Consider the following 16,122-nt stretch of genomic DNA (forward strand, 5'->3'; position numbering starts at 1 on the left):
AAATACTCAGCAATGGTGTTGACATATGAGTTTTCACATGGTTTGTCTTAAACAATATTAAAAACACCACATAGACATATAAACAACATTAAAAACAGGATTTTCACCACAGGGGGACTTTAATAAATTGTTCATTCATTCCCTCAATTTATATTGTAGGGGCGCTTTATTGTTATTCTTTTGCTTTAATAACAAAACTCAAATATACAAGTGCACAATTGAAGCCGTTTTGGAAATGTGCAACTAAAAAGACTGGATTGATCCCAATGATCCATCCCGGCCTGCAGGGGGATCACAGCACATCTCTCCCTCTGTCTCCTCACAGGGGCGGACATGGCTGACGGAGTTCGTGAGGAGAGATACGGGTAATTTTGCATATTTGAGCGCTTGGCAGATTTGAGATATGCTTCTGATGGATATGAAGTCGACGGCGATCTTCAGCGTAATTTACAGGTTGAATTGTTGGGGATGGGAGAGGTGAGTCACATTATCTATGTCTATATATAATGTGTGCTGTATAAATGACTCGGTTTGTTTGCCGTTGCCAGGCCGCTTGTTTTGAGTCTCTGAGGAGCTCCGTCCTCATTGATCCGTTTATACACATTGACTGGTAATATTAGCGAAATTATATTATTGAACTAGAATTAAATTGCATAATTTAAGTGGAAACAATGACATTTTCAACAAAACAGGCAATTCTTGTCTCGTATTTGACTCTTTAGTCTGTTTGTCGCCGTTGCTATCTCTTGCTATTGCATGACAACTGAGACTGAGATTGGCTCCGTTAAACCAGATTTACAGATATTTGAGATTAAACGATATCATATGGGCTTATGTGAATTAGCATTTATGCTACAGCTAATATAGCAGTTAATGGATTGTGTTCTGTCGTATAAACTATAATTGTGGGCAATCTAGGAAAAATGCTAATTTGTGAATAACACAAGGTAATAAAGACGTCTGTACTTGAACAAATGTATTACGTAACTATTTCTCGCAAGATACTTTTGGTTTGGCTACAGTAAAGTGGCTAAAATTGGCTGCATTAAATATTGTAATATTAACGTTACTTGTAAATTATATTTAGTGCAAGTTTGGTAATGAAAATGAACATTTAGGAGTGGCATAAACGACTTTTCAAGTCTGTAAGTTACTTGTAGAAATGTTGTATGTTCTAGCAACCAATTAATCGCGATCAAGCAGATCACTTTCATTTAGCCTCATCTTTATTCTTTATTTGGCTAGTTGTAAAGCTACAAAAACTTACCGTAATAAACATTGTAATATTATTCTATGTCAACTTCAACTCAAACTATTCCACCCAACCTTTACAAATAACTACTGTGGCTACAGTGATTATATAATGCTATTTTGATATACAGCCAACCATAATACTGAATGATTGTGATATTGAGGTACCATGACATTTAGATGGTACTCAAAGTACTTTAAGGGATTAGTTCACTTCTGAATGAAAATTTCCTGATAATTTACTCACCCCTGTGTCATCGAAGATGTGCATATCTTTCTTTCTTCAGTTGAAAAGAAATTAGGGTTTTTGAGGAAAACATTCCAGGATTTTTCTCCATATAGTGTACTTCACTGGGGTTCAACGGGTTGAAGGTCCAAATGTCAGTTTCAGTGCAGCTTCAAATGGCTCTACACAATCCCAGACAAGGAATAAGGGTCTTATCTAGAGAAACCATCAGTCATTTTCTAAAAAAACTAAAAATTATATACTTTTTAACCACAAATGCTCATCTTGCACTGCTCTGTGATGCTCCACGCATTACGTAATCACGTTGAAAAGGTCACGCGCCCTTGTAATCTTTAGTCAAAAATAACTTCCCCTCCCTCTTGCAGCGATATCTCTTCTCTACTCTGATGATGTTTTTCGGCGTGAGGGCGGGACAACCTGTCACTCAAATGACATCACGGCAATAGCAAACGGCAACAATTCAATAAATTCTTTATGAACAAAATCATGTCCCACCCTACATTTTTTTTTTTTCTTGTTCAGGAGGCCATTTCACTTGGATATACGTCTCAATAGGGAAGAAAAGACTATCGCAACTTCAGTTTCATGCCAATTAAAAAAACACTATGGTACATGGAAAAAAAAAAAAAAAAACCCATGAAATTCCTGGTCATTCTGTTTTTGTTAATTTGGTCAGCCACTTGGTTGGTAACTGACATTATTTTTGGCCTATAAAGAAAAAGTTGAACTGTTTTTTACTCAGGCAGTCAATACATAAATAGTAGATCTTGACAGGAATTGGATATAAAAAGTGATAAAAAGATAAAAAGTCTAAATTGACTGAGACAGACAAGATGTTAGCTTGATTTAAATTTGCTGAATGCGGACTCAATTTTTGTTTGCTTACCAAGTATGTTCTTATCATTCAGACTTTTTGTGAAAAATGGTTACTACAGATTTTAAATTTTCTGTGTTTGTTTGCTGTAACCATAACACGAGTTTATTCATCTTTATCTCTTGGCTTTGTACATGTTTCACTGAGTTGCATCATGTTTTGCAGGCTTTGATGCTGGCAGCACCATCACTGTGAAATAAACTACAAACTCATTAACAGAAGTCTGCAGATATACCAAAGTACCAAAATGTCCAAAAGTAAGAGCTCCGAATCCGTTAAGGTGGTGGTGCGTTGTCGCCCCATGAATGAGAAAGAGCGAGTCGCCAACTTCGATAGGGTGGTCTCTGTGGATGTGAAGTTTGGACAAGTGGCCGTGCGCAACCCCCGAGCTACGTCCTCCCATGAGCACCCCAAAGTGTTCACCTTCGATTCTGTTTATGACTGGAATTCAAAGCAGATGGAGCTCTACGATGAGACTTTCCGCCCATTGGTAGACTCTGTACTGTTCGGCTTCAACGGGACCATCTTTGCATACGGTCAGACGGGCACTGGAAAGACTTACACGATGGAAGGGGTACGAAACGACCCCGACAGAAGGGGTGTCATTCCGAATTCCTTTGAACACATTTTCACGCACATCTCCCGCTCTCAGAACCAGCAGTACTTGGTCAGGGCTTCATACTTGGAGATTTATCAAGAAGAAATCAGGGACCTCTTATCGAAGGACCAGATGCGGCGATTGGAGCTCAAAGAGAGGCCTGATACGGGCGTCTATGTTAAAGACCTCTCTTCGTTCGTCACTAAAAGTGTTCGTGAGATTGAGCATGTGATGAACGTGGGGAACCAGAACCGCTCGGTTGGTGCAACTAACATGAACGAGCACAGCTCTCGCTCTCACGCGATCTTTGTCATCACCATTGAGTGCAGTGAGTTGGGTCTTGATGGAGAGAACCACATTCGGGTTGGGAAACTCAACCTTGTTGACCTGGCTGGAAGTGAAAGACAGACCAAAACTGGTGCTCAGGGTGAACGCTTGAAAGAAGCCACCAAAATCAACCTCTCCTTGTCAGCTTTGGGCAACGTCATCTCAGCGCTGGTGGACGGGAGAAGCACCCACATCCCGTACCGTGACTCTAAGCTTACGAGACTGCTGCAGGATTCCTTGGGTGGAAATGCCAGAACAGTTATGGTGGCCAACATTGGACCTGCTTCCTACAATGTGGAGGAGACTCTGACCACGCTACGCTATGCAAACCGCGCCAAAAACATCAAGAACAAACCCCGCGTCAATGAAGACCCAAAGGATGCCCTGCTCCGGGAGTTTCAGGAGGAGATTGCCCGCTTGAAAGAACAGTTGGAGAAAAGGTCTGGGAAGAAGAAGAGAAAAAGGAGGAGGAGGAGGGTTGGAGAAGGAGGAGAGGAGTTAGAGGATGAAGAGGAGGAGGAGGATGATGAGGAGGATGACGACGAAGAGGAAGAAATGGGTGCGGATAAGAACATCGCAGATTATTGGCGTGAGCAACAGGAGAAGCTGGAGAAGGAGAGGAGGGCCATCATGGAGGACCACAGCCTGGTGGCAGAGGAGAAACAGCGGCTGCTGAAAGAGAAGGAGAGGAAGATGGACGATCTTCGCAAAGAGAAGGAGGCTTCAGAGATGCTGGCGGCCAAAGTTAAGGTTAGACAGTCCAGACCTTGAGATGAAATATACTACTGTTCAAAAGTTTGAGAATTTATTTATATATATATATATATATATGTATATGTCATTTTTTTTAATTTTAATTTTTTTTTTTTTTGAAAGAAGCTCACTAAGGCTGCATTTATTTGATAAAAATACAGTAAAAACAGTAAAATTGTGATAAATTAAAATAACTTTTCTATTTTAATATATTTCAAAATGTAATTTATTCCTGTGATCAAAGCTGAATTTTCAGCATCATTACTCCAGTCTTCATTGTCACATGATCCTTAAGAAATTATTCTAATATGCTGATTTGATGCTCAAGAAACATTTCTTATTATCAATGTTAAAAACAGTTCCGCTTATTTATTTATTTATTTATTTATTTATTTATTTTTTTGTGGAAACCATGATATATTTTTTTTCTATGATAGATAGAAATTTCAACAGAACAGCATTAAACAGAATATTTGAAACAGAATTTGTTTCCAACATTATACATGTCTTTACTGTAACTTTTGATCAATTTAATGTGTCCTTGCTGAATAAAAGTAGTATTTTTTTTTTTTTTTTAAAAAACATAGTAAAATTATTGCAAATTTTCTTTGTGATAAGTGTATAAAACATTATAAAACATTATGTAACATTATAAAAAAAAAAAAAACATTGCATGTAAAATATATATAAAATATTTAAATTATTTAAAAAGTTAAAATAAATATATATTAAATTATATTGAAAAATAATGTAAAAATTATAGATGTAAAATTTGAAACTTATAATTTGAAACTTGACTTATAATTACAATTATAAATGTAAATATGTTTAAATTCATAATTTTTATACTTTACTTTTTTTGCATTGGGGCAATGAAGATATTGTCAGGGAAACGAAAATCTTTGTAGAGCCCTTTTTTATGGGTTCATGAGTCTTTTGACGGATTTCATTCAAAGAACCAGCTCATGAGAGTCATTTGTTTGTTATTGTTTTTATTCATATTACTACTCTATTTTGTCTCACAAACAATTCAAGTTGCAAACTTGCAGCTTCAATAAAATATATTGAAGATTCAACAATTTGGAAACAAATACTCTTGACAGTCTTTTCCATAGCTTGGCTAATATCTTGTCTTAGCTTAGTTTATCAGGGTAAATGCATCCGGCTTATGTGATAACCAGTTCATTGTTCTCAGGCCATGGAGAGCAAGCTGCTGGTGGGAGGGAAGAACATTGTTGACCACACCAATGAGCAGCAGAGGATTCTGGAGCTGAAGAGACAGGAGATAGCCGAACAGGTAGAGTTTCCAATAACACACCGCATATGGATTGAGCTGGACTGTGTTTCAGTCCTCAAGGTTGTTTCAAAAGAGACAAGTCATTTGAGTCGCCTTATAGTATATGATATGGATATTTTGGGAAGCTGAATTTCAAATGGAAAAAATAAAATGCTGATTTAAGCATTCATGATTTTTTTTTCTACCTAGCAGTCCTGTTTGTGCTTAGTTGGAGCTGCATTTAAATACCTTACATAGAAAATCTGATGCAATATGTTCAACTCATTTTCATCTAAACTGTGATTGGCTAGAAATATGTATGGTAATTTTCCTGCCGTTGTGATGTTGTTAACTTTATATGAGCAGTTCCACTTGGGCATGTGAAACGCAAATATGTTTAAAATATTTAAAATGTGTGTGCGAGCAGAAAAGGCGGGAAAGGGAGATGCAGCAGGAAATGGAGTGTCGTGATGAAGAGACGCTGGAGTTGAAAGAGACGTACAGCTCACTGCAGCAGGAAGTTGACATCAAGACCAAGAAACTGAAAAAGGTATAGTATATCGGCTTCTATGCATTGGTTTGGTTCCAGTTAATGGGTGAGAGAATATATTTATAATTTGTATGTTAATTGAACATTTATTTGGCTTTATTTAGCGCTGCTGCTAAATTCTGGTGCAGGAAACACTGGCTTATAGGAACTGTACAAATAAACTTGTCAAAAGTTACAATGACATTAGAAAAGCTGCTTGTGCATGTGATCAGATGTATTTTTAGAGTCTAGCTTTATTCTCTGGAGTCATTACTAGTAGGACAGCTCTCATGGCAGATCTCCATCCTCCTTGTTGAGAATCATCCATACATGACTGAATGTGACCTCCTTTTGCTTGAGTGTTTAGAGCATATGCTTTACCTATTCCTATAAAGAGCCTAATCTTTTTTTGAATGTCTTGCCTGTTTCTGTCTCTTTCATGCAGCTCTTTTCCAAGCTCCAGTCTGTGAAGGCGGAGATTCAGGACGCCCAGGATGAACATGTCAAGTACAGGCAGGAGCTGGAGCAGACTCAGAACGAGCTCACCAGAGAACTCAAACTCAAGTATGTCAACCCACCAACCCTCATCATCAGAATTTAGGCTTCACAGCATTATAATGTACTAAATGAAAAATGGAAATTCATTTTGAGGTTTGCTAAAGATTACATTTAACAGTGTCGATAAATTATTAGTGCTTTTAAAGATTCAATCTTAAGTGAGTATTATTACGGCAAAGAAATCTAAATGTAAAAATAGAGGAAATGAGCATGAGCAATTAAATATACAATATCAGCCGATACCGATTAATTTAAAAAAAAAAAAACACATCTTATATCTACCGATAATAAATATGTTACCAATATTTTGTAAATCCGTGCTATAAATGCATTTTAAAATGGCCATATTATGCCCTTTTACAAAGACTTGGTTTTGTTTTTGGGGTCTACTAGAATAAGTTTTTATGCTTGAATGTTCAAAAACCACATTATTTTTTGCATATTTTACAATACTAACCTAAGTTAAGGCTGGCCCACACTAAAAGATTTTTAAAATCTTATCAGATTTTCAAAATGTGAGAGACCACAAACATGACAATAAAAAAAAAAAAAAAAATAGATTTAACAGTTTTGTTCCTAGAGTGTATGGAGTGCCGATATGTGACCGCGACAGCACACCAACACACTAACAGACTCCATTCACAAACAACCAGAGTCCCGACTGTGAACACGGGAAATCTCGCAAAATCTTTCGCAGTCAAACATGATTTTAGAGTAAGCAAACAAGAAGAAATGGTGATAATAGTGTTTGGACTGCTTTTTACAGAAAATTTGCAGGGGGAAAAAACAAAACCTTTTGGATGAAGTCGTGTTACGCTTCTGTCTTCCGTCAGCTCGCTTTCTGATTTGATATTGTTTAGTTCCACATGACAATTAGTCTCAGCCTCAGACGTCACGCCCACGGACCGTTGGCTGAATGTCTGATGCATATGGCACACTTATCTGGAAACACTTCAGCAGTATCAAAGTCGTCTTCTGGTTGGTTGAATTCTACAGGATGTCCGGGAGACGTGTGTGTTGCGTTCTTTAATGGTCCGCCTGGAAACAAATGCCGTGACACCAAACCTCCTCGTAGAAGAAGAACGCTGTCTTGTTTACAACTGTGACAATGAACGCTAATCAGGATCAAATAAACGCTGGATTTTCAAAAGTATGTGAAGTTCGCGGCTCCATTTTTTGCAGTAAACTTGCACAACGTTCTTGAATGAATAATTTATAGATGCACGGCGATCTGTTATTGTAGGGACATCGACTTTCATTTTCACGCCCCAAAACGAACTCTGATTGGTTGCTTTACATGTCAGTCAAACGTCCTCTTGGCAGGCCTTAGCCAATGAAAGCTGCGATAGAGTCCAGACCTTCTGCCGTCAGTCTGAAGGTCTGGCTATGCGAGACTATGTAACAATCTACAGAGTGTCTACGCTTGTCCTCGGTGTTCCCCTCACACAACAGGATTACTGATCATTAATATTCAACATGTTGGATATTTACGATTTGAGATCGGTGCGGCCCCGACGTTCTTCCGAGCAGACTCAATCACTCTTAACACACCTCACACCACAGGAAAATCTGAAAAGATAATCTGTAGAACCAGCAACATAATGGGGAATTTACCAAGGATTGTCGGAAGGGGAGAATTGGGCCCAAATTCGGACAGAATATCTTGTAATGTGCCTTTAGTAAGTAAGTTCCTGTTTCTCTGAAGCCCCTCCTTCCGTAGAGCAAAATGTGGTCTGATTGGTCAGCTGGACAAGTTTGTTTTGATTGGTCATCCACTTCAAATGTGTTTTGGAAATGTCACGCTCCTTACCATAACCGTGACTTTCAGCTTTGCGGGTGTAAACACTAAAGGCCCCGATATACTTCAAACGAAATTAAAGAACGAACTGATGTGACATCATTTCGAACAAAATCAGGCCAAAATGAATCCGTTTTGTTCTTTTTGGAAGTTCGAAAGAGCTTGCCAAAGTGAACTCTCAGGAAAAGTTCGCTCCAGCTGCAAAACACCTTCGTACTACCATTGGTTCGTGATGATAATGTAATGGGAGGTGTGCGCTGAGGCTCCGCCTTCTTTCACGTGGAACTCTTCTCTGACTTCTCTTCTTCTTCTCTTCTCTTCTCTTTCATCTGTTGAGTCCGTCGAGGTAGATCTCCATGTGTGAAAACATGAACAAACTGGATAGCCGTTTCATAGTACAAATTGAAGTTGTGGTTCTGATGAAATGAGGCACTGACACTGTTTTTCATGTTTTATACTGTAGAACTGCTTGCTTTTAAGCAATCTATCGAAAAAAATATGCCATATAAATAAACGTGACGTGACTGGAGTGCTGATTTGCAAAGCTCGTGCTAACATACTAATGTTGTTATGATCAGACGCTTTTCTTATGCTTTCTATAAAAATGCTTGCAGTTTTCTCATTTTTGTTGTGTTTATTTTATTACTGAGAAGGAGGCGTACAGCACGTAATTACATATTCATCTAACCGTCGCTCTCAGCAGTGTGGGCGGTGTCAGTATATCGCAGCTCACGCATTTCGAACTTCGTTTTACTCCTAAACGAAGAATGAAAAAGAACTTCGTTTGAAGTATATTGGGGCCTTAACACTTGGACATGGCGGCAACACACTATTAATGCAACTCAACCAGGCCTCGCCCCTTTTTTTTCAAATGTCTTGGCAGGAATTATTTACATGAGGAATATTGTGACGTACGTTCCCAGAAGAACTCCACTACAATCGAGGTGTTTCAGTTCAGAAACAGTGCATGTTGATCAAGAGAATAACTCCCTTTTGAAGTGGGCTTCACAGACCTTTTTCATGCTCAAACAGCAACATTTCACACTAAAGAAAGCTGAACATGTAAAAAAGTATGTTAGGTCCTCTTTAAAACATTTGAATCAAATTGCTGTTAATTAAATCAAGTCAAGTTCGAATCAGAATCCAGTGAATTGAATCTTCCAAGACCTATCGCACAGTTCCCCTCATTTCTACATTGCTTCCTAAAAAAATCAGCATGTGGGTGTGACAGTCAGTATTTGTTATAGCTTGGAGGCTGAATTTAAAAAAAAAAAGGAAAAAAAAAAAAAAGAAAGTGTTCTGACCTAATTAAGTTGTAATGTGTTGGACTGACTGCTTGGAAATCTGGACTCAGCACTACTGCATCACAGATGTCAACAGTGTCTTACACACACTGACACAGACTCTAGTGTACTGAGATCTCTGAAGAAGAGTATCCATTAAGGAAAAGATTTATCTGACAGGCTGCTTTTGAGAGCAGTTGGCAGAATGAGTTTGGGGTTAATGGAAAATATCTTGACTGTTCAAGATAAAGAAATGGAAAAAAAAAATCTACTTTACTGCGGATGTTTCAAGTTCTTGATATAGCTTTGAAAAACTACTTTTAAGAAAATTAAAAATATCATGTGATACATCCATCAAGTAAAAGTAATAACATTTTCCTTACAAGCTACACTACATGTGAATGAACACATCTAAATCATTATTTTAATTTTTCAAGGTGTAAAAGTATATTTAAAAAAAAACAAAAAAAAAAAACAGTCATGTCTTCAGGAGCCTTTTCTGTCATCACTTACTGTTTATTTTCCCTGCTTGTTGGTCATTCATACAGTCAAACCAAAATGTATTCAGACACGTTGAACATTTCATTCATTAATACAGTTTATTCGTTATAGTTTAAAACAACGGTAATAAAATATGACAAGATCTCAGAGTTAAACTGTGTCAGAAAAAATTAATCTTAATTATGTCAGATAACACTTAAGCAAAACATGTTCAGGTCAAAGTGTCTGAATAATCTTTGGTCCCAGATTTTTATCAATTTTTCTGGTAGTCCACTGTATGAAGAATTTTTGGGTGTAATATGTCACAGTTTATTTTATTTTGCTATCCTTACTTAGATAAATGAACTATACCCCCGGTTTCACAGACAAGGCTTAAAGTAGTCCTAGACTAAAATGCATGTTTGAGCTGTTTTAACTGAAAGTAACTTGCCCTGACACATCTTAAAATATGCCACAGCCATTGTTTTGTCTCAAGATGCATATTAGTAATGTTTTTTTTATAGGTCACTTTCATAAAAGCTACTAATGCCTTAATTGAACTAAGGCCTAATCCTGACTTAGTCTAAGCCCTGTCTGTGAAACTGGGCCATAGTGTCCTGTACCCACTAATAAAAAAAAATATCAAAAATATCAAAAATGTCTGAATAATTTTTGGTTTGACTGTACCTTGGTAACACTTTTTAGTCTTTGTTATATGTAGTTACTGTGGTAATAACAGCAACTTATGCATAATTACATAAACTAACCCTGAATCAAACTCTATTCCTAACCTTATTGTGAGTATGTTGTTAATATTACTTAAATGTATAATTAAACTGTAACAAGGATACCTTAAAATAAAGTGTAACCTATACCTTTTTCCTCCACTGTTTTTTAATAATAATAATAATAAAATTGAGTTTTCTGTTTTTAAATAATTAATATAGTCTTTTTTTTCTTAATTATGAAGACATTTGTATCAACCTGATTTAAAAATAAAAAAAACAAACAAAAAAATCAATCTCCAAATATATTGTCATCATTTGTGTTGTACCCACCAGACATCTGATCATAGAGAACTTCATCCCACTGGAGGAGAAGAACAAGATTGTGACAAGAGCCACTTTTGACGAGGAAGATGACCTCTGGAAAATGACCCCCATCACCCGTATTCAAAAGTACGTTTGCTGATTTTGGAAATTTGAAACTTGGAAATTATTTGGAAAGTATATTTTTATGGCCATCGACATCCTGTGCTTTTTCACTATAATGTTTCTTCTTTCTCTTTTTTTTCCTCAGTGATCAGCAGATGATGAAAAGACCTGTTTCTGCAGTTGGCTACAGACGGCCTCTGAGTCAGCATGCCCGTACGGCCATGTTGATGCGGCCTGATGTCAGATACAAGGTATGCTGACACTGTTCCCATAATCCCCCACATGGCACTACACAAAGCCTTTGGTCACAACACTCCCTCACTCTTTACAGCGACACAGATGAGCACAGGAGAATCGAACGCACGTTGTATCCTTGTTCTTTTACTTTCATCTTTTTATATTCTCCCTGTCCGTCTTCCAGGCTGAGAATATCTTGCTGCTGGAGTTGGATTTGCCCACACGGACCACAAAAGACTACGAGGGACCAGTGATAGCGCCTAAAGTGGCTGCGGCTCTGGAGGACGCTCTGAGAGAGGAGGACGAGATCCAGGTGGACGCTTCTGGCTTCCGTGCCAGCCTGGGCCCCAGTCCAGGCCTCAGCGCCTCAGCTGCTGGGTTTTCCAAGAAACCAAAGTCAGGGTGAGAAATGATCCCTCCAACTAGGGCTGCACGATATATAAAAATAAAATCAATATCATAATATGGCTTAGTGCGATTGTCAATTCGCGCAGACAGCATTTTAATTTAATAAATATATGCCACTGACTCCAGAGTGGCATCCACACGTGTGCAGCCCATGATAAAGCACTTCAACGGACCACATGTTCAGAGTTTCACTTTGAAACTGGCAGCGAATACATCCATTTGCCAGCAACCCGTCAGAATAAATGATTGATGGTTTAATGTTGAAATGGAGAAAGTAAGATATTTAATTTTAATTTATTTATATTATTAAATACTCTTTCTTATTTTTACAGTATTACAATATTTATTATTTACAAAATCACAATAATATTACAATATTTATTTGTTTAATATGTTCTTTAATAATAATCACTTTTTAAAAAAAATCACAATTATTATTATTTTATACTGAATTGGTCAAAAACGGTGGGTTTGTGTTCGTTCTGGTAAAGAGTAAATCCAAGTGTGAACACCAAAGTTTTAACTGGTTAAAAAATAAAATAAAATAAAATAAATAAATAAAATAAATAAAAAATCATTTAGCTTTAAAAGGATGATTTGCACATTAAAAAAAATTCAGAAATAATTTTTTTTTTCTCCAGCTTTTTAAACAATTTTTATTTTGTACTTCCCAACAGAATCACCCCACTCATTCTAGAATGATTAATTCTTTCCAAATATAGCTATTTTAGTCGTCTGCTGAACATTCCTGTATTTCTTCATATTGCAATATACTGTCAAACCAAAATTTATTCAGACACCTTGAACATTTCATTCATTAATACAGTTTATTCGCTATAGTTTAAAAAAATGGTAATAAAATATGACAAGATCTCAGAGTTAAACTGTCAGAAAAAATTAATCTTAATTATGTCAGATAAAACTTAAGCAAAACATGTTCAGGTCAAAGTCTCTGAATAATTTTTGGTTCCAAATTTGTATAAATTTTACTGGTAGTCCACTGTATGAAGAATTTTTGGGTGTAATATGTCACAGTTTATTTTGCTATCCTCTCTTGCATAAATGAACTTTAGTGTCCTGCACCCACTAGTAAAAATATATCAAAAATATCAAAAAATTTTGAATAATTCTTCTAATTAATGAATAATTTTTCTGAATAATTTTTGGTTTGACTGTATATATAGCAGAAAAAGTAAATATCGTAATGTCGTTTTTTCCAAATATCGTGCAGCCCTACCTTCAACCTCTTCCCTTTTATTTTTCACCTCTTTGTTTATCCTACCTTAATATACCTTTTTGTTTTTCCCCATAATCCTCTCACAGCCGCCCAAAAACTGGCAAGAAGGTGAGCACTCCAACTTCAGCTCACAGCCCTTTGTCCGGCTCAGGGTCTCCTCTTTACCCACAATCTCGAGGGCTTGTGCCCAAGTGACACCGGCCTTCACTGCTCCATATGAACTAACCAGCTTTGGCATTAACGTTCTTAAATGCCAGGCATGGGATGGTTTTCAGCAAAATCGGTGGAACGTCTCATCGAGCTCCTCCTGGTGTGGCATTTAAACTGCCAATCAGCCCTTAATGCTTGAGCTTTCATATTACCTTGTATTTAGATGTCCCTTTGACATCGTGTTTACAGCACAAAAAAAAGTTACATTTGGCAACCTTCAAAGTCTTACAGCTCACCACAAGATGAAGTTCCACAGATTTAGTTTGCACTTAAACAAAATGTTACATGTTTTGTGTGTGTGAGGTCATCGAGACAGCAGATGGTCTCGGCATTGTGACCATGCGTGTTAGATTTGTCATTGTGGGGATGTTTTTGTGTGCGTGTCTTTCTAATTTTCCCAATTGTAGGAATAACACATTTCTCAGAGATGATATTTCTGCTGGTTTGGGCCACAGAAGCTCTGTATTGAGAGACATTTCATGATTGGCTGAGACCCAGAACAACCTCTAAGGCTTTCTCGAAGACTCTTCGAGTCTCTTTGGCTGGGGTAAGGGCCGGGCTTTCGTCGCAGTCAGCGCTGTATCCAGTAAGGACAGGAGTGGGGGGTTTGAAGGTCATCACACACTAAGATTATCAGGGTTCCAAGGTGCCTTAGATTCTCATTGAGTACAGAAGGAGGTCTCCTGGTGGTCTGAGAGTCCCTTGACCTGATAGCTGGATAGTAGAACCTGGAATCCACACAAAAACCCCAGTGGATGTTTCCTGAATGCTTTGAATTACACTTTAAGTCTGTTGTGTTGGGCAGGCTTGTATTTAATCGTTAAATGTTACACAAGGAGATCTGTAAACACGAGTTTGACATGAGTAAGTCTTATTTCTGTCTGTTGAACTGTCAAACCTTGACTACCCCTCCTTAAACTAGTGAAGATGATACCATTGCCTGCTGCTACTGTAGGGTTCTTTTACCCGTTGTGTCATAGCATATGGTTTATGTATATTGAGACATGTTAGTAAATAAATCTGCATTATCATTGCAGTTGTATTAAAATAAAAATAAAAAAATAATAGTAAATGCAGTCTTGGAGTAACATTTAAAAGGCTAACTTATTACCATACTAGCTGGTTTTATATTCAAGCAATTGTAGATAGTTTTTAACGGTCTTATGTTCTTTGCTTAGATTTATATGGTTTATTTTTGAATATGTATTATTTAAAGTTCTGTACAAATTTATTTTTGCATATGAGATTTAAGTATAATTTTCATGTGATTAACTAAGTTCTTCTGTGTTAAGCAAATTACATCATAAAATAGTAAACATACAGTTTCTGGATTATCAGAATATGTACTGCAAATCCCTGATGCTGGTATTCCCACTGAAATGTGTGAATTTCTTCATGTAATAATATTACTGTCTGCTCCATCCTGGCTGTATTATTGCATAAGTCTATATTATTTTTAAGGTTTTAGCATGACATAAAAACATCTAAAGCATTATAGACTAATTGAAACTATATGTCTGCATTCTAATACTCCACTTTCACCTTCTTCCACGTGATGCATGAGTTCAGTTCTGATATACAACCACACAGAAAATATTTTTAATGTTCACACAGGTTTTTTTTGTTAAAATGTTTTTGAATTTGTATTTGAGTTTGTTGATGTCCTAAATGTCTTACAACTTAATCTTTTAATTAAAGGATGATTATTATGCTCGAGTGTGTAAGTGATGATTTCCCCCCCTTTTATTAAGATTTCATTGTCAGTTTCTCATTCCACCAAAAATCACAATTCAACTTCCATAAGTAATATAAATAATCAGAACTTTTCATTGTTTCACCCAAACGTCCTCTTGTTGTAGACCCTTGTCCTCTTCCAGGTCACGGTAGTGTAATGATTTTGTAATCTGGAGCGTGTGCTTCCAATTCTGAGTGAGATCATTCAATTTTTGGGGGATTTCTTAATAAGATGAAAATATATTAAGCATTTTTTATGAAGAATTTCTTTTGTTTAACCCTCTGGTGCTCTTCACGTGTCGGTCAAAAATGACATTAATCTTTTTTTTTTTATTTCAATGAAACAAATGTACTATATTTTAGTTCGATAATGTTTTTTTTGTATTTATTATTTTGTATTTTTAGGGGATTTTATGGTACTAAATTGTATTTATGCTGTAGTGATAATCCATATATTCACTTTTTGAGCATAGACATGAAAATGAATTTTCAAACTTAAACTGTCATAAATTTTGAATGCTTTAGAGCACAGACTTAATTTTGATCTCTTTTCAAAGACGACCCGTGGCAAATTATTGCTGAAGTGAAAAAAAAGTTCACTTCAAAAATTACAGAATTTTACATCTATCATGAAAAATGCACAAAAAATACTATTTTCAAATTTTATATGAAATATATTTTAAAAAACATCATATATAGCTATATAGTTTTACTATAAAACTGCAAGAAAATCAAAGCCATAAATCTAAACAAGTCATGTTCCAAGTTTGAGCTTGATAGCTCAAAAAATTAGCCCATTCATTTCCAATGTGCTCATTTTTGACTGTGAAGTGTTTTTTCAGGACCATTTAACCTTTTCAAATCATGTCCATGATTTTTTTTTTTTTTTTTTCTCTCCACATAGCAAGGGCTAAAACCGTTACCAAAAAACAAAACGTAAAAATGTTCAGTCAAATGATGGAAGAGCATCAGAAGGTGAAAAATATGGAACATTTGAAATATTTTAAATAGGACCTATTGTGCTTCTTTAAATTCAACTTTCTTTAGTGTGAAACGTTGCTGTTATAGAAAATATGGAAAATATGTATATATATATATATATATATATATATATATAAAAAAGGCTCTATATCAGTAAGTACTATTTTTGAATTCCCTGAAAAACTTT

General features: G+C 36.3%; 1 protein-coding gene across 1 annotated transcript; it reads left to right on the plus strand.

Moving 5' to 3' along the window:
• Nucleotides 1-266: 266 nt before the first annotated feature.
• Nucleotides 267-14,931, plus strand: kif3b (kinesin family member 3B). Its single transcript, XM_051880099.1, has 9 exons — nt 267-477; nt 2,538-4,047; nt 5,246-5,347; nt 5,754-5,876; nt 6,301-6,419; nt 11,036-11,152; nt 11,274-11,379; nt 11,550-11,767; nt 13,097-14,931. The coding sequence occupies exons 2-9, from the start codon at nt 2,620-2,622 to the stop codon at nt 13,203-13,205; spliced, it is 2,322 nt and encodes a 773-aa protein (XP_051736059.1). The 5' UTR covers nt 267-477; nt 2,538-2,619; the 3' UTR covers nt 13,206-14,931.
• The last annotated feature ends 1,191 nt before the right edge of the window (nt 14,932-16,122 follow it).

The sequence above is a fragment of the Ctenopharyngodon idella genome, chromosome 22 (genome assembly GCF_019924925.1).
Source record: "Ctenopharyngodon idella isolate HZGC_01 chromosome 22, HZGC01, whole genome shotgun sequence".
In the NCBI taxonomy this organism is placed as follows: domain Eukaryota; kingdom Metazoa; phylum Chordata; class Actinopteri; order Cypriniformes; family Xenocyprididae; genus Ctenopharyngodon; species Ctenopharyngodon idella.

Excerpts from the sequence above, each read along its gene's own strand:
- kif3b (XM_051880099.1), top strand. The coding sequence starts at position 2,620 with ATGTCCAAAAGTAAGAGCTCCGAATCCGTTAAGGTGGTGGTGCGTTGT. Across the intron at positions 5,877-6,300 it reads AGACCAAGAAACTGAAAAAG|CTCTTTTCCAAGCTCCAGTC; the intron begins GTATAGTATATC and ends TCTTTCATGCAG. Across the intron at positions 11,153-11,273 it reads CCCATCACCCGTATTCAAAA|TGATCAGCAGATGATGAAAA; the intron begins GTACGTTTGCTG and ends TTTTTTCCTCAG.